The sequence below is a fragment of the Hypomesus transpacificus genome, chromosome 2 (genome assembly GCF_021917145.1).
Source record: "Hypomesus transpacificus isolate Combined female chromosome 2, fHypTra1, whole genome shotgun sequence".
NCBI lineage: Eukaryota > Metazoa > Chordata > Actinopteri > Osmeriformes > Osmeridae > Hypomesus > Hypomesus transpacificus.
The window spans coordinates 2,557,163-2,575,771 of NC_061061.1; the positions used below are offsets into that span (position 1 = coordinate 2,557,163).

The window sequence follows — 18,609 nt, forward strand, 5'->3', positions numbered from 1 at the left end:
TCTCTCTCCCGTCCTCTCTCCCTCTCTCTCTCCTCTCAGGTGAGGGTATACCAGCGTCTCTCTCTCTCTCCCGTCCTCTCTCCCTCTCTCTCTCCTCTCAGGTGAGGGTATACCAGCGTCTCTCTCTCTCTCGGGGGCATGCAGGTGCACCCTCTTCACTCGCTCATGTTTCCACGGAGACCATCTCAACCCTCACACACTAGGGGTGCTGAGGAACGGCACTCATCTGAGTTAACGTTTCTGCGCGTGTTTGTGTGTGTGTGCGTGCGTACGCCCGTGGTCCTGCTCGGCAGAGCTGGTGTAATTGCGTGGGAGAACATTGAGCGTGGGGAGCCGAGGCGGTGCAGAGTGAGTCTGAGCTGCTCCTCCTGGAGCTCCCTGACTCATACCAGGGGCCCGTGGAGCTGGGCTTCCAGACTCCCCTTCACAGACCAACAGACAGACAGACAGCCTGGAAGGCAAGCAGGAAGAGAAAGGTACACACAAAGCAGACAGGCAGGCGGGCAGGCAGACCGACACAGAGGTAGTCAGAAGGAGAGAGAGAGAGCCACGAAGAGACAAGGAGGCAGACATGCATACAAGCCCTGTGTGAGCTGTCCTTTCGAGCCTGCTGACAGGAATCACTTCGCACCTAGATGGGACAGACTCGCTACAGATACCAGGGGAGACCAGCCTCTCTCTCTCTGTCTCGCTTACTGTCTCTCTATCACACTGTCTTTTTGTCTTTCTCTCTCTTGCTCTCTCTCATACACACACACACACAATCCTGGTCAGAACAGTCTTTTTAAGTTATGCACACACACGCACACACACACACACAAACACTCCCTTGCATAAAGTCTTTCACTGAGCCACATTTAATATTCCGTGTTGTCTCCCGGTGGTGAGAGACGGAGGGCCTGACGGGTAGCTTATCAGATGGCCTGTGAGGGAGTAATTACATTCAGTGTGCTGGTCCACGGGTCTGCTGGCACCTGGCACGCCGCCCCAGCTCCAGCACCTGGCAGGGAGCCCCACCCTGACCTTTCACAGGAGCCTCGGCCGTGGAGATGGTTCCCTGCTTCCTGGTTCGCTGGGATCTAGCCCCAGCCTCAAATCCAGGTGAAACTGCAGCCCTAACCCCAGCCCTGCCCAGCCTCCAGCCCCCAAGCGCCCATCTTCAGCCCTATCCCCAGCCCTCAGCTCCAGGTCCCCCATGCTCATCCATAATGTGGATTGATGGTGGTGGTGGAGTGGCACCGCGGTGGCAGCCCGCAGCTGTGTGCTGGGCTTTGATGAAACACCCCTTCCTCCAAATGAAGACTGAGTCGATGTGACAGCAGCGGCGGCTCTCTGAGAGAGGCCTGCCACCGAGCGTCTGGCCACCGGGGGGAGGGAGCGAAGTGTGTGTCCGGGTGTGATTTCCGAGTGACGCGTCGCTAGGAAGGTGTGTGCGTGTTGCGGTGAGGGTGTTTCTCGGGGAGCGGCGAGGTATGCGTGTGTTCTGAGGAGAGCTGTGTGTGTGTGTGTTTTGAGAGAGTACTGAGATGCGTGTGCCATTCGCGATGGTGTGCGAGGCCACGGGTGGCGCGCGAGTGGCGCGTACGTGTGTCGGGAGTGTCGGGGTGAGCGTGGCGGGTGGATGAAGTGTTCGTGTTGTTCTGCCGTCTCACCGCCTCTCGACCGTGAGCAGTGAGCTCATGGAAACATCATCCGTCGCTCGATCTCTCCGCTGACACAGCGTCTGTCTGGAGATCCACCTTCACGGTGACTGACAGCCGGGTTACACCTCGTCTGGGACGGGGTCTGACACACGTATCTAAATACTGTGGGTTGGAACCGTCAAGTTGTCTTTCGGAACATCAGCACAGCTTTCCTTCAGTCGCATGAGAAACAAACGTCATTTGGAACACAAACCCCAGAAAACGGGTCGAACAGGAACCACTATTCCAACTCTGGTAGTCATGCATCTAGGGAGGAAGATGAGGGAGAGGCATGTAGGCAGTCTAGGAAAGCTTCCTATAGTACAATAGTAGCCTATTATAGTAGACTTGATGAACGGGTGCATCGTTGGAAAGTGTGTGTGTGAGTGCATGTGTGTATAGTTAATTGTTATCCTCTCATGTTGTCAGAGAGGTGTGAAACCAGAGCTGGAGAAGCTGGGAGGAGGAGTTAAATGATCCACACTAGCACACAAACACACACAGACACACCATCCCAGATGCACACAACCCAGTTGCACGGCTAATTCTCCCTGCAACAAGACAGGAATGTTAGCACCGACTTGATTCATTTGTGAGCGCAAGCCAACTCAAACAGCGATGAGAGGGGAAAGGTTGAATATCAAGTCTGTGAGTGAGTGTGTGTGTGTCAGTCCACCTTTCTGTGGGTGTTCCTTCACCCTGCAGCAGCCAGATTGAGAGAAACAGACAAACCTTAAAAAGCCGATGGTATTCTTTCATGTCCAAATAAGTCCAGACAGATTGATGTCCAGCCACGTAGGAACATGGAACTTGGTCAGCCCAGTCTGTGCAGGTCATTACACAAAGAGATGGACTTGGTCGAATAGACAAACTCGGAAGGATGTTCCATGAAACAATTCTCAGCACGGTGGTTATTTATTCCAAGGTTGTACAGCGTATTAACGTGTGTTGTCGTAGCAACACCACAGTCTGTCTCCAACCATATTTATGCAATGTGGCCTCTCTTTGAAACAAAGACTCCAGCGGGAGTTATATCTGGAACTGACATAGCTGATTACTTCCACAATGTGTTTTTGCACATTCAGGTTAGGGTCTGTGTGTGTGTACGTACAGTATGTGTGCGTGTGTGTGTACGTACAGTATGTGTGCGTGTGTGTGTGAATCGAAGGAGGCATGGTTATTAAACGGCAGGTAGTAGGCTGTAGACCAGCGGACTGTGTCGCCGTGAGTAACGACCTCGTCACCTCGGCAGTGCGGCGGGGACGGCGGGGGGGGCGGCCATGCCGCGCAGAGCCCGCAAGGCCGAGCAGCCCTACGCCTCTTGGAGAACATGCCGCCTTGCCAAATGACAATGCTCGTCCGACCATGGCAAAGGGAAGTGGAGAGTCCCATCAGAATAGAATAACCATCCCTGCTAACGGCTGGCTGATTTGGGATGAATAAAAAGGAGAGTACAAGGGCATCATTTATCCTGTGGTTGTGTATATGTGTGTGTGTGTGTGTGTATTTGTGTGAACACTTACAGTAAGAAGATCAGCCCGTAACGTTGTACGTGGAACCTGAGTGCTTACGGAAAACACTCCGCCACTGTTGCGCTGGTAACAAGCTCAGGCCCCCCGCTGTCAGATAGCCCCCCCCCTCTTACCCCCACACTGCCATCCTGTCGTGACTGACTCGGCCTCAGAGGAAGGGCTGATCAGTGGGCCTCCGTGCCAGCGCAGTCGTTTGCCAGCCGACCTGGGGCACAAACGAGACAGACACACATAGCCCCCCAACCGTCACATGAAATGTAATATATGAAAGTGCTTGGTAACCTGAGTGCTGTATGAAGATATCAGATATGTGTGTGTCCCTGACCAGACCACTGATACTGTCCACATGTCAAAGGTTTGGTCAATGATGCCCTCTCTTGTTACCCCTCCCTGTGTGTGTCTCTGTGTGTGTGTGTGTGTGTGTTTGTGTGTGGACTTGGAGGTCTGTGTGAGGCCATGGTGTGTATCTGATCATGATAAGAGCTCTCTAAGGAGTTGCCAAGTTGGCAACCTGGTCCAGGTCCATGACAAACCCCACCTGACCTTTGTTGAACCAAACACCAAACTAGCCCTAGTCTCTCTCTCACTGAAAATACAGAAGAGTGCTAAGCGACAGTTATCTCTCTCTCTCTCTCTCTCTCTCTCTCTCTCTCTCTCTCTCTCTCTCTCTCTCTCTCTCTCTCTCTCTCTCTCTCTGTGCAGTGGAGTATTGTCATGGCTTGGCATTTTGAGATGGAAACCTAATTTGTCTTGATAAAAGCACATTCCTGCTCTCTGTTGGGGTAGAGAGGATTAGGCTTCACCCTCAAATCCCCTCAGCTATGTGGGAACCAACCTGGACACAGCCTGGCTGGCCTGGGTAGGACCATTTTACCACGTCAGGCTGCTGGAGGAACCTGTTCTGGACATTTGTCATCAGTCAGTCAGCCAACTAGTCTATCTGCCTGCCAACCTGTTTACCTGTCTGTCTGTCTGTCTCTCATGAAGCCTGCCTTTCCCGTGACCACGGCAGTGAGACCGCAGCCACGAGGCCCTCTCTCATGCCATGACAGCACAACACCCCCGTTTGGCTCTCCTCCTGAGCGAGATGAGTGAGTACAGATGGTCTTCTCTCGGCTTCTCGAGCCCCCGCTCTTCTCTTCCCCGCCTCTCTTCCCCCCCGGGACCGCCACTCCCAGATAAATCATTTTTAAATCAGATCCCAGACACGAGTAGGAGCTGCAGAAAGGACGGCCGCAGGGCCTTGTTAGTTCCGAGGGTGCGCAGAGCAGGGGAGAACATCTCTCTTCTCCGCCAACATCGGCCATTAGAGGAGACGCGACTGACAACAAGCCCTCGCGGTCTCCCTCGCCCGCCATCTGGGCTCCTCTCGTCTCCGCCGCCGTGTCGTTACGCGCGGCGTTGACGTTTGAACACGGACACCTCGGCCGCGAGCGCATTTATCGTTTTAGAGACACGAGGTGAGTACACGACGCACATCGGAGAGAGATGGAGGGACGCAGGGAACGCTGAAACAAACGTGTGTGTGCGCGGTCTGAAGATAGCACAGGAGAAAGAGAAACATGGAGGGTAGGGTGTGTGTATGGCTGGGAGTCACGATGACGCTGCTGTGGATGGGTTTCAAATTAGGAAAACATTCAAACATTTCAAATCAACATTGATCGGACATTTAGATGACAGACGATAGATCTGCTCGGAGGCAGACATACGGACACACAGAAGCACAGATAACTGTGCATAGACGCACAGATGACTGTACACAGACGTACAGGTTGACCGACAGACCGACAATGACCGAAGAGGCGAGCAGGCAGACAGGTCAACATACAGACAGCGTCAGAAAGCCAGACAGACCGACAGAGACACAGACAGAGAGACAGACAGACCGACAGAGACACAGACAGAGAGACAGACAGACCGACAGAGACACAGACAGAGAGACAGACAGACCGACAGAGACACAGACAGACAGATGAAGGGAGACTGTGTCAGAGAGGAAGAAGACAACACAGACAGGCACCAATTCCCAGCCCATAACCCCCTGGGGGAGACATGAATATGCACACTACACCATGGTTTGGCTGGGAGCGCGGATGTACAGCAGTGAACAAACAAGGACATTTACCTCTCTCTTTCTCACTTTCTGTCCCTCTCCCTCTCCATCTCGCTCTATTTATATCACGCACCAAGTGCTCCTCTTTCTCTTCCCCTCGCTGTCCCTCTCTCCCACTCTCGCTCAACCAGATGTTTAATTGTTACTGAGTGCTGACAGATGCTGCGATTGTTGCAAAGGGAGGGCGCAAAGATGAAGGTGATCACACCATGAACACACGACGACACACAACAACAACAGGGTGACATAATGCGGCTGTATGCGTTCATTCGCCAGCAGAGAGACGCTGGCAGAGTCTCTCGGCCGTTCAGTTGACCCCGAGGGAGAGAAAAGAGAGAAATGACGAGAGAGAGAAACTAATTGAGATTAGAGGAGAGAAATAGAGAGTGGAGAGGGGAGAAACCCAACGTAGCGAGAGACAGAGAGAAACATTGAGGAGAGGATGGAAAGAATGGAGAGAGAGAGCGGAGGAGGGAGGTAAAGACAGGGTGAAGCGGAAATGAGAAGAGAGAGAGGAGGAGGGAAGCAAAGAGACAGATCAGAGAAGAGAAGCGTCTGTCAGAACCGCGGCAGGGAGGAGTCAGGCTGACAGTGAACCACAGAGGAAGAAACAGGCTTTGGCATCGCAAGTAAAGGATGACACGAAGGGGAAAAAAGAAAAAGCTCTAATGTTCTCGGGCAAAAGGCTTTATGAAAGTATGTGTGTGGATGGGGGTTGGGTGAAACGAAGCTCTCTTTGAAGAGCAACAACGGAAACAAGAAGACGATGATGTTCCCTGCACAGCACCCTCACCCTCACCTCCTCTCCTCTGGGTGTGAGTAGGTCAGAGCCCGAGTCTGTCAGAGTCGCAGAGGAGGATCCATCGTGGAGAAGGAAGCCTTCACACTGACAGGAAGTTCTGCCTCACGCACCTCACACATCCTACTCCAGTAAGAGCCTGGGGTGGTGTGAAGGGGGGGGGGGGGTGTTGGAGGGGGGGGGGGAGGGGTGGCGGGTGGGGGTGGAACTCCAGGCTCCACACAACTCTGAGAGGGAGAATGATGTGCTAAGTGTTCCAATCACTCAGCAACCAGAGGAACACTCTGGTCTCAACGACTTCCTGTGTCACAATACAGAGATACCGCATGTAGCCAGAATATATCCAGCACAGAGAGGGGCGGATTCATGTGGGACTATTAAACGCGCTCTGCGCACACACACACGCGTACGGTGTCTGTGTGTGTGCTGGGCGTTGTTTGGCTGTGCGTCCGGCTCTGCTGAGCTAATCACATGAGAACAATGCTGTTGTTCTGTCCTGAGGCCAGGGCACACACACACACAGCCGCCCACACAGCCCCCCCCCCCCCCTCTCTCTCTCTCTCTCTCTCTCTCTCTCTCTCTCTCTCACTCTCTCTCTCTCTCTCTCTCTCTCTCTCTCTCTCTCTCTCTCTCTCCACACACACACACACAGCTGACCACACAGCCCCTCTCTCTCTCTCTCTGTTTCTCTCTCTCCACACACAGACACACACACACACACACACAAAATGAGAACCATGTGGAACGGAGAGGAGGACCGGAAAGCAGAAGAGAGGGATCAAATCATAACAGGGAGAGGCGAAGTGGGGTGTGAGGGAGTGGAAAGAGAAGGGAGGGAGGGAACAGGCATGGGCTCCCTTCTTTCTCTCTTTCCTGTCCTCTCCTCCGCGTCCGTCCATCTCTCTGCTGGTCTGCTCACGGACTGTATGCATGCACACCCCCCCCCCCCACACACACAGCACGCGGGTGGAACTGTTTGATCATCATTTGAAGATTAGCATCAGCGAAGGAGCATTTCGCTTTAGATCCACAGGTTTAAATCCCCCTCCACGCGTCACTTTGGATCAAATCATCTGCTAAATGAATCTCTTTGAGACCGTGGTGTATTTGTATTCTGGGGTGTAAAGGGAGTTGGGTTTTGCGTGACTGGGACAAGGACTTGGGTTCCATTCTGAAAGGCACGATCTGTGAAGCACAGATAAGTATTTTGACCCGGGTCATGTGGTTCTGATGATGCCTCCTGGCTGCGCTGAACCACAGCAGCTGCACAAGCCTTGGGACACACAGAGGGTCTGCTTCACACACACACACACACACGCAGACACACACACCTACACACACCCACACACACCCACACAAAAGAGACCAGGGTCTGTGGCTCCAACTGTGCCTTTCCCCTGAGCTGCTCTGACAAGAGAGCAGATTGGCTGATCTGCAACTCTCTCCCAGACACACTCCCAGGCTAGGCTAGGCTAGCCTCACTGTCGGGCCCTCTCTGCACCTGTCAGTTCTGGCCCTGTCACACTACTGTCACCGCACCAAGGCGAGCACAGGTTAGAAATGTGAGACACGGTAGGTGGATAAGAATAACCGCAGAGCCGTCCTCACGCGGGATTTCTTTCACAGTGTGTCTCCGGCCAATCACCTGAGGGCTATCGGCTGCCTCGTTCAGCTGACTCCGCTGGGGAGCTCCAATCTATTTGTCAACCCCCCAAACTAAACACACCAACAGGCTCGATGCCACTACGGCGTACCAGTCCTGCCAGGCCTACCTCTCGCATCCAGGCTCCAAATCCGGATGTCACCTTGACACTCCATGACCGGGGGGCGAGACTGGATCTCCTGTCAGACCTGGCCTGCGGGCATGGCATTTCCATGGGCGACACTGCAGGGCGGCCCAGCGAGGCGTGGGAGGCACGCTGCCCCGATAATGAGTCCCTCGACAGCCCTTAGAAAGCCTGTATATACCCTTTAGACTAGTTAGAGAGACCTTGGCGGGGAGGGAGGGAAGAGGGAGGCCGAGAGGGTGACCGAAGAGAGACAGGAGGGGAGAGGAGGAGGCCCGCGGCTTCGGCAGGCCTCAAAACCTGCGACGGCCTTCTTCTGAATCTGCATAGAAGCCTCTTGTTGTCACGTCATCGGGACATGACAGACCCCTGCACGGCGACCCCGTCCTCGGAACACAACAGGGAACAAACGTAACGTGGAACAGGCGACCCCCCCAGGGGGACCCTCCGTCTCTGACACGTCCGCCGGAGGCTTTCATCTTATCTGCTCCCCGGGGCGGGGACGTCTGGGGTCAAAGTTCAGGGCCTTTGCTTTGCCCATGCTCCTCTGATATGAGAGCACCGATCCCGAATCGGGCGCTCCGGGACCATGCCGACTGCGAATCGGCTCTTCAACACCTGCAGGGAGAGATGGCTGAGTCCTTGAGGAGGAAGCCCAGTTAACCACATCAGATGACAGGTTGAGTTCCAGTGAAGCTGGAGTCTTCAGAGGGCCAAGCACAATCTGTCTTCTTCTCTCTCTCTCTCTCTCTCTGTCCCTCTCTCTCTATATATATATATATATATTTATATATATATTCACACATTCCTACATAAGAGGGGGGAAAACACAGAGCTGTCTCACGAGTGCACGCACACACAAACAGTCCTCAAGCGCGCCATTAATGAACGCGGCGAATCCGGCCTGCGCCCGTTTTGATGAATCTAAGCAGCAGAGCCCACTAATGAGCATCACAATGTCAACCTGGGCTTGAAAGAGACGGGAGCTTCTCATTTGACACCCTGTATCATCTCCCTGGGTTAATTGCCAAGGATACAGACAGACAAGCAGGCTGCCGGGCCTTATGGTGGCAGCACATCACAGTGAAACCGAGAACACTACAGGCTGGTTCTCTTCTCCTGTTCGGGGCTGGTTCTCCTCCCCTTGTTCAGCTCCTTCGCCTGCGCAGCCTGCTCATCGACCGAGCCTCTTTGTCTCTGCCGGGCAAGAGGAAGAGCAGTAATGTGTGCGCTGCTCTGGACGGATCTAATTAGCTTGGTCCCTCTCCGCTGTGACGCCTCGCTGGGGGACGGCTGTACGTGCTGCTGCGCTCGTCAGTGGGTTGCTTGGTTCAGCGCTGGGCATATCCTGCTCAGCAACGGGAATAAACGCAGCTCGAGCCCCAGCCACAATGACCCTGTCTGAAGGCTCCGAGACCTCCTGCTGTACAATTGTCTGTAGCGGTTAGGTGGAGCGCGCGGGGGGGGGGTCTAACCTGAGCAGACAGGGAGTGTGCGCTCGCTGGCCGCAGAGACGGGGGGGTCCGTGTGTGATCCGTGCCCGCACAGAGGCAGGGAGTTCAGGTTCCGGCCTGGCGAGTTTTACATACTCGAATGAGTTGTTTCTGCTGCGAGTCAGACAAAGCACGGCGTCTCTAAGTATAGAGTGTAGGCTGACTCATCACATGACCTTTGATGTGTCCCCCCGGCAGAAACAACAGTTGCAGAGCTACTTTATTATGAAGCTTCCAGATCCGCTTTTGGTTTGACTTTACGGGGTCATGCAACATCATGCAGCATCGCGAATCAAAACCCACAGGTAACGCGAGCGCACGCAGGGAAATGTTGCATTCATTTGAGCAATTGTGTTTATTTTGTAGCTTTATGTAATAACATTTTTTGGACTCGCCAAAAATGACACCCCCCCACCCATGCTTTAGAATATGTAGACACACACACACACACACGTCACAAGAAGTGAGGGTGCACACATGGAACCAATGACAATGTTTTATTCTCATACAGACAAAAAAGGAGACACATTAAACATGGCACCACTGATAGCGGTTCATTGTGCCCATGGGATGATCACATGATTCGATTTCTAGGCCATCTGACCAGGCTTCTGGGTCACCTGACACCATTCTCCAGGTTTTCGGGGGCAGGTTCTGGTGATCTACAGAGAACAGGTGTCTCCTCCGGGAGGAACGACCCCATGACCTCATATCCTCAGGTACGCCACCTTGAAACGAAAGCAACAGAAATACAGAGAGCACAGGAAGGTTGGAGGCAGTAAGGAAAAGGCTACAGTACGGGAGATGTAAAGATGAAGAGAGACCTTTCTTCCATCCAACGTTGCATAGATACGTCAACCCAAAAGAAATACACGCCAAACCCAGCTCACGTCACTGTCACAACGCAAAAAGGATGAGTTACTGGGATGAGATCAGGGGATCCGATTGAAACTCACCTGCGCGTGAACCCCATTAGGAACACACAGTGACAAGCGACATCAAGCGCAAAGCAGACCCGAGACAAGCCGTGAGCAAGAAGGGCCAAAACAACGGTGCTAAATAAAGAGCTGGCTGCAGTGTTGTTCAGGTCTGATATTTAAAGGGGGCAGTGTTCCGTGGCACTGTGCGCCTCTCTCTCTGGGCCCGCCTAGTTGGGCGGTTATAAATACCAGCACATTAACAACCATTACCCTGTCTGTCCGGACTGCCAGCGTTCACGGCTTTAATCAGCATCGGGAGAACGGTCTCACTAAGTCTGAACGCGGCCCGGGGAGGAGGGGCATGTGTCGGGGGGGGGGAGGGAGGGTCCATCTGCTGCCTCTCTGGCTCTGGAGTTCTGGGTCTGGACCAGGATGATGAATTGGGTTCTTGTGTAACCCAAGGCCACACCTGCCTCTCTCTGAGGGGCTGGGGGGGGGGCTTTGGGCCGGGGCCAGGGCCGTGGCTGGAAGCTGCAGACTGGAACTGGGGGCTGGGGGAGCGAGGCTGAGGGCTGACGTCCGGGGGGGGCTCGGTAAAGCTGTTGTTTGTCTGGTCCCTGGAGCGAATGCAGCTAAGCTCCACACCATTACCCTCAGCAGTGGAGCCGCTCTCAGGCAGAAACGACATTTCCTGTAACTCTCCAATCGAAGTATCCAAGTGTAAATCACCATTTCCTTCTCTCCTCTCCTTGCACCCCCCCCCACCTTGTTTCTCTAGCTTTCCATGAAGTGAAGAAAGGGGCTTGAGGAGTTTGAAAAACAAGGAGGGTTGTATGAGACGAGGCGTCGTGCTGGTAGAAGGGCAGTGAACTGGTAATTAGTGTCTTCTCCTGGGGCGACGTGTCAGACCGGCAGGAAACAGTGTCTTCGTCAGACACACGCTGGTACCTGTATACAGCACGCCCAGGCGGCAGCCACACCAGCCTCTAAACGCACTCCACGAAAGCACGAGTCGCACCATGATAGATGGCCGTCAAGACTACAAGTTTGCCAGATGTGGGGACATTTTCAACGTGAAATTCGTACCGAGTGTTCCGAGTGTTGTTCGGAACAGACACAGACATTGTCATCCTCGACGCCTGAATCAATCCATGAAGTTCAACCCGGACGAGCCCGGAAGATCTTTGGAGGAGATCCACCTGCGCCACCCACAATGCTCCTCACCTGATAGGCATCGCAGCGCCGCAGGGACGGAGGTAAACAGGAAGTGGAAGTGGTCAGCAGCCGGAGCACTTCCACACAGGAAGTCTGAGGCAATTCCAGAGGATGGACACTCACGGTCCTCTCCCAGTCTGTGATCAGTCTGGAACGCGCACACACACACACACACACACACACACACACACACACACACACACACACACACAGAATGTCAGGAGCAATTGTCAAATAGACAGAAAGGGAGAAAAATGTAGACCTGGGAGCGATATTCATAAAGAGAGACAGAGGGCGCGTGCAAGTGAGAGAGGAGCAGAGAGAGATAGAGAGAGATGGATGTCCTGTCGCAAAGGGTGAAGATGATCCGGTTATCCAGGTGAAGCCATCTGTGCAGAGGCTGGGCGAAACTCTCTCTCTCTCTCTCTCTCTCTCTCTCTCTCTCTCTCTCTCTCTCTCTCTCTCTCTCTCTCTCTCGCACACGCACACGCACACGCACACGCACACACACAGCCTATCGTAGTGAGAATGTCAGCAGGAAGTTGATTAACGGGTCACTGTTGATTTTGGCCAACAGTGTTCCCGCCTATCTGTCCAATCAGAAGTAATCAAATCATCGTCTCCCCCAGTGACAGGCAGGATTCAATTAGACGAGACCTCACTGATGCCGGGGATTCATTAGACACATCGACTCCGTGCACCAGGGGCGCACGCACACACTACAGGCTGGAGGAGAGAGACGGGCAGAAGGGAAATAGAGGAGGAGAGGACGGACGGGCGGATGAGTGCGTCATACTCTTCCTGTGAGCGGTCGCCCTCGGCGGCGGAGCAGTCCACGTAGAGTAGCTTCAGGGCGCCGGCGGCCGCGCGCGATTGGCTCGGGGAAGGCGGGCGGAGGCTGGGGGAGGAGTCGAGGACGTGGGCCATGACGGTCTCCTCTGGAGCCCACAGCACCAGGGTGTCGCTGTTCAGCAGCCACAGCTGAGGACACACACAGGCGTCACTCACGTCAACCCCCTTCCATCTCCCGCCCCTCCGACGACACGCACCATTTCGATTTCATGCTTTCACCTCACCGACACAAGGAAAATGTCACCTTCCTTTCGCACGAGGCACAAATCGAATCTTCCCTACACCCCAGCTTTCATCAGGGTCCCCCTCCCTCCCCCCCTCCCCACCCCTCCCACCCCTCCCTCCCTCTCACCAGGATGTGGGCCCGCTGGTCCGGGGTCTGGATGGAGAAGCGGAAGATGCTCTGGGACGAGGAGAGCTCCAGCAGCCTGGCGGCCAGGGTCCTCTCCAGGAACGCACACCTGGACGCACACCTGGACCACACCCGATACGACACCGGGATCACACGCGGGAGTCACGGGACACCTTATATACGCTCACATCGAGCACCTTACACTGTGCTAACATGCTTCATATCATTCAAATTCATCTGGCACTCGTGCAAAGGATCTAGGATCCTACACCGTGTTGACATCGAGAGCCGTGTCCCCCCCCCCCCCCAGCATATGCGAGGCTGTTACCTGTCTGCCTCCTGGCCCTCCCCCTCGCTGGTTCGAGATGCCCCCCCGATACTGTGTCCATCCTCCTGGCTCACCTCCACCTCTGTGATATACAGCTTCAGAGTGTCTGTTGGCATGAGGGGGGGGGGGTTAGAGTTATATACATGCATAGTTGTACAGCACCTGGAACATCCTTAAATAACACCGTGCGTGTGTGTGTGTGTACCTGGTGTGACAGCCTCTCCCAGGCCTGAGGAGCAGCTCTGGCAGGAGATAACGGTTCGTCTACGACATGGTTTCTACACACACACACACACAAAAGACAGTTCATCTTGTTTACATCGCGAGCAATCGATGAGCTCGTCAGGCAAAGAAACCGACCAGAAAAAGGCACCTGAGCAAGACTGACACTGAGTGTCCTGAAATGCCCCTCTCCCTCTCCCTCTCCCCCTCCCCCTCCCCCTCCCCCTCCCCCTCCCCCTCCCTCTCCCTCTCCCTCTCCCTCTCTCTCTCTCTCTCTCTCTCTCTCTCTCTCTCCCCCCCATCCCTCTTCCACCCCTCCCCCCCCCCCCCCCTCCCAGCCAGAGAAACAGCCAAAGCTGAACAGAGTGAAGGATAGGAGCAGAGGGACATCCATCCTGCTGGGGGGAGAGATTAAGGGAGGGAGGAGGGAGGGAGAAGTTTGGGGTGACGGTGGCTTCGTTTTCCTCTACAATACAATCCTTGGTCTAGCTTCTCAAAAAGATCCAGGACAAGTTTCCTCCAGTCCCCTGGCCCTGTTCCCTTAGCCCCAATCACTTCACCATCGGTCACCTTGGTCTCCTGAGTGTCCCCCTCCTCTCTGTCTGTGAGTTCCTGGACCTCCTGTGTGAGGGTGTCCTTGCAGCCGCTGTCAGAGGGCAGCAGGAAGTAGGAGTCACCCAAGAGGCAGTCCTCCGGTCGGGGCAATAGCTTGAGGTTGGCGAAGGGGTCCGGGTGGCAGCACCAGTCATCCACCAGGGCGTTCCAGTTCCCATTTGGCAGAGGTAGAACACGCCGGAACACCCTGGAAAACAGACCCAGTTGGAACACTGAAGACAGCAGACAAAGAACACTGTATAGCCTGCAGACCCAGTTAGAGCACAGTAGACAGCAGAGACACTGTCAGAACACATGGACGACCGTTCCTTCTCCAAATGAACCTGTCTCCTCTCTGCTGACTCGGTGTAGAAGAGGAGGGGGAGAATACATCCCGCAGGGGAAGTGGGGGGGGGAAAGGAATACGTTTCCTCCTCCTCGCAACTCATCCTCCTACTGTTTTTCTTTGATTTCTTCTTCCACCCCCACCCTCCTCCTCCTCCTCTCCCTCTCTCACCTCACCGTCTTCCATCTCCTCATTACTATCCTCCTCCTCACCTGTCCTGCAGGAGTCTGGTGCCACAGGCTTGGCAGGTGAAGCTGTAGGTCTCCTGCACCCTCAGCCTCTCCATCACATCCCAACAGGGCTCTGAAAGGGAGCATGCACGCGCACGCACGCACAAGTCAGAGTTAGCAAACAGGTCTTCAACTTGCACTAGAGGACTGCAGTCAATAAATCCTGGTGGGAGGGGAGCAGCTCGGGAGGACGAGAAGACATCAATCTGTTTGGTGATTGGATTTGGCACTGACGCTTCCCCCAGCTGTCCCCGTCTGTCTCTCTGTCTCGCTCGGCGCTGTCCTCACAGACAGCACACGCACCCGCCCCTTTACTCACCGGGCAGGGAAGGAAGGGAGGGAGGTGGGAAGGGTTTCAAGATAGACAGGTATGGAGAACTGGAGGAAGGCAAGAAGAAAGGACTAAAGGAAGATGGGAAGGGAGGAAGGATGGCGTGCCGGAGCAGCTCACTTCACCAGTGTCTGGGTCAATGTTAATGGCTGCCCGGTTGACTCCGGGGGAGGTGCTGATGGTGTCCATTAAACTGGGGGGTGAATCACAGTAACAGCTCATACTGCAGTGACTCAGACTGATAATCTGTGTGTGTGGGCAAGCTGGACCCCTGAGGATAGTTAGCACATACAGTAAGCTATTCCCCATCGTATCTACACTCTACTGATGACAGTAAAAGCCGCGATGAGAGCTGATGTCCAAAATAAAAACTATTTTGAGCACGGAATTCATAAAAAAAGAAATAGCTTGTGTCTTTGAGGCCACAATAAAGCAGGTTATTACTTTCATCTATATTCTGGTCGATTGTGATGCGCATCCTGTAGTGCAGTTCCTCTCCCGGCTGTCCGGAGGTCTGCACAAGGGAGTCCTGTGTGACACTGACCCCTGGTGGCAGCTTGAGGGATAGCAGGCCTCTGGCTGTATGGACCAGGAGGCACGACTCTCCTGCTGTCACCCTGGCCTCTGCAGGGCTGCCAGCCACCTCACTCCTGGGAGACCGAAAGAAAGGACAGTGAAACATAGTGGCATGTTCCTTTAACCACTGTAAACGGCAATAATATCTCATTTTGAGCGAGGATGTGTGTATGTGTATTAGATACAAGAGAGATGAGGAAACATAAATAAAAATGAGTTTAAAAATATGTATAAACGAATGAGGTACACACAAGTGTCAGACAAAGGTCAGTTAACTCTGAATTTTGTTGTTGTTTTCTGCTACAGTTTCAGCTCAGTGTAACCTTCTCAAGCATGGAAGATGGGTTACCCCTGTCCAGTCTACAAGACCATGCAATTGTGTCCACAAGCCAGACAATGTATCTTTGTCCGTTCCTGGGACAAGCCCCCTCCCCAGGATAAATTATGTGTTTTCTCTCGAAACAGCCCCTGCATCATTGGGTTTGCAACAGCCAATTCAGAATCTCTTGTGGCCCATGCAACAATCACACACTAGTGATATCCAATAAGAGGGCAATTGTTTTTGACTCACACTGAGATTAAGCTTCTTAAATTATTTTTTTTAGTATGCTGATGTATTATTCTTTAAAAATCCCTTTAAACAAACACATCATAGTACAAAAAAACGTCATACACCAGTAGACATGGGGTGATGTCTATTATATTTACTGATAGACATAGAATATACTAGGTACCACAAATAGTTGTATATTCACCAACATTTTACATTTTAACATTTTAAACTGCTGTAGTTTGGACATGAAGCTGACAAGTTGAGTAAAATGAATGAGTCCTCAATTGCTAGCAATATTTACCCCACCTAGTGGTCTACCTTATGGCTACACTATACAGACAAAATTATTGAAACAGCTACATATTACACCCAGAGCCATAGAAAAAGAGAGTTGCGACACTTCCATAGACTCCCATTGTTATCGAGGAATGCGGAAGTTAAGCGTGTCTCATGCAACCTATAGTTCCAAACATTGTATTTTCCACCGTTGAACCCCATTCATTTTCAGTGTCTACGAAGTAAGTTAGCTGGTAAATTGATGAAAATCATGCATTTTTTTATATTTCAACCACCACATATCAATTGTTATGAGTAGTATTTCATATGGCCAATTTAAGATAAACATTTTCGTAAGATTATAGCTTGTTATCTTGTTGCTGGTAAATTGATGAAAATCCTGCATTTTTTCATATTTCAACCACCACATATCAATTGTTATTAGTAGTATTTCATATAGCCAGCTGTAGAGAAAATGTATTGTAAGATTATGGCTTGTTAGATTATAGCTTGTTAGTGCTAGTTATTGGTGTTCTTTGGCATACACAGTTTACAGAATCTGCTCTTATTAGCCTATAGTACATCTGATTATAGCTAGCAACAATGAATTGCAGATTAAAGCCTTGGGTCCCCTATCGTCCAGCAACGCTCGGCAGGAATTTCAGGTCCACTCAATAGCTAGCTAGTTAGCTCAACTAGATGCATCTACTACTGCGGTCTAAGTTATGTGAAAAGCAGACATTAAGATCACCTGCTCACTACAAACAAAAGGAGTGGAAGAACACTGGACATATTATACAATAAAATGTTTTATTGAATTGCAGTTGGTTGCCTTGTATATTCTGTTCAATTTTTTTCTATTGAACAGTTGCCGGTGATCATGGTTAGATTCAACTTGCATCAAGTACAAACGTGTTGTTAATGTGGTAAATTGTAAGTGGGCTGATGAAGAAAAAAAAAGTTGAACAAATCCCATTTACTTCAACAGTCGAAGGTTAAACGTTAAGTGGAACAATATAGGCTAGCATAGCCATTTCCAGCTCTGCTTCACAATATTGCGTTATGCATTATAAGTTAATGTTATACATACATGTTAATAAAGTAGCATACATACATGATACAACACACCAGTAACCAATTGATATTGTGTTAATATACCGAAAATATCCGTGAATCGAGATGGTGCTGCTGTCGGTCCCGCCGAAAACCATTCAAACAGGTTGACAGCAGTGGGTTTTCATTTAACTACAGCGAGCTACCGGAACCACGTGACAAAAAAGCTCTAGCTTTTTACCTGCGTTTCACTGGCAGTGAGTGTTCACAATGTTGTAGTTCACTAAATTTTTCACCAAAAACGTCAGCGAGGACTGCCTAATGTAGATAAGAGTCAGCTGAAGATAGCCAGAATATCGGATTTCTTCAACTGAGCCTGTTTCATTCGTAATTTGTCTGAGAAAGCGACTTCCGTTGGCCAGCTCCATTGAAAACCATTCAAAAAAGTTGACAGCAGTGGGGCTTTTTGGAACTACAGCGAGCTACATGAACCAGGTGATCACGTGTCGGCGAGATCAAAGCGTGTCGCAACTCTCTTTTTCTATGGCTCTGATTACACCTACAGGAGCTTTTATGACATCCCATTCTAAATCCATAGGCATTAATATGAAACATAATCAAGCCAAAACAGGAAAGTGTAGAATTTGGGATCAGTTCTAACATCATCTGCAAGCCAGGTCTTGTCACCCAACAGCAGTGCCCAAACTCCCTAATGCTCCATAGTATTGCCTGTGGATTTTGAATGGATGTCATAAGCTCCTAAGGGTATAATGTGTAAGAGTCCCAATACTTTTGTCTGTATTGTGTATACATCAGTAGGCGCATCTGTCGCACTTAGCCAGCATCCATCACTAAGAGCTATCTTGTTGCTTGATAAAAACAGACAGGATGGTTTGCTAGCTAGATTCGGAGAGTGCATACTTTTGCAAAGCAGGTAGTCTACTGTGCCACTGCTAGCTTGCTTTGCTAACGAACCATCTAAAGCTGTGTTAATACAATTGAGCTAGGGTCGCTAGCTAGATAGCTCTATTTAATGCCCGCATGAACGGTAGAACATACTAACCCCAGAACAAGTAGTCCACTCTGCAACCGTTTTCTGAGTTCAAGAAAGATTCCAACTTCTCCGGCGTTGGTCATGCTATCACCCATCACTGAAACACACGTGTTGTGTTGATAGCTACGTAACCCAGCTGAACAAGAACTGCTGGCAAACAGGATGCCAAAGGGAGTTAATGGCCCAATAAATGCAAGGTTTGTCAGAAGTGAAAATAGTCCTAAACCTCTATATTTGCGATGGAGCAGACTATCTGATGCTGAAACTGTAGCAGCTATTCAGCTAGTGGAACTGTTATGGC

At 51.8% G+C, this 18,609-nt stretch overlaps 1 protein-coding gene across 1 annotated transcript; it reads right to left on the bottom strand.

Annotated features, from left to right (window-relative positions):
• Positions 1-9,992: 9,992 nt before the first annotated feature.
• ube3d (ubiquitin protein ligase E3D) lies at positions 9,993-18,606 on the bottom strand. Its single transcript, XM_047029246.1, has 10 exons — positions 18,318-18,606; positions 15,241-15,446; positions 14,448-14,538; positions 13,866-14,097; positions 13,279-13,351; positions 13,074-13,179; positions 12,746-12,866; positions 12,338-12,522; positions 11,551-11,689; positions 9,993-10,134 (listed from the first exon to the last, which is right to left on the bottom strand). The coding sequence occupies exons 1-10, from the start codon at positions 18,401-18,403 to the stop codon at positions 10,114-10,116; spliced, it is 1,260 nt and encodes a 419-aa protein (XP_046885202.1). The 5' UTR covers positions 18,404-18,606; the 3' UTR covers positions 9,993-10,113.
• Positions 18,607-18,609: the final 3 nt, after the last annotated feature.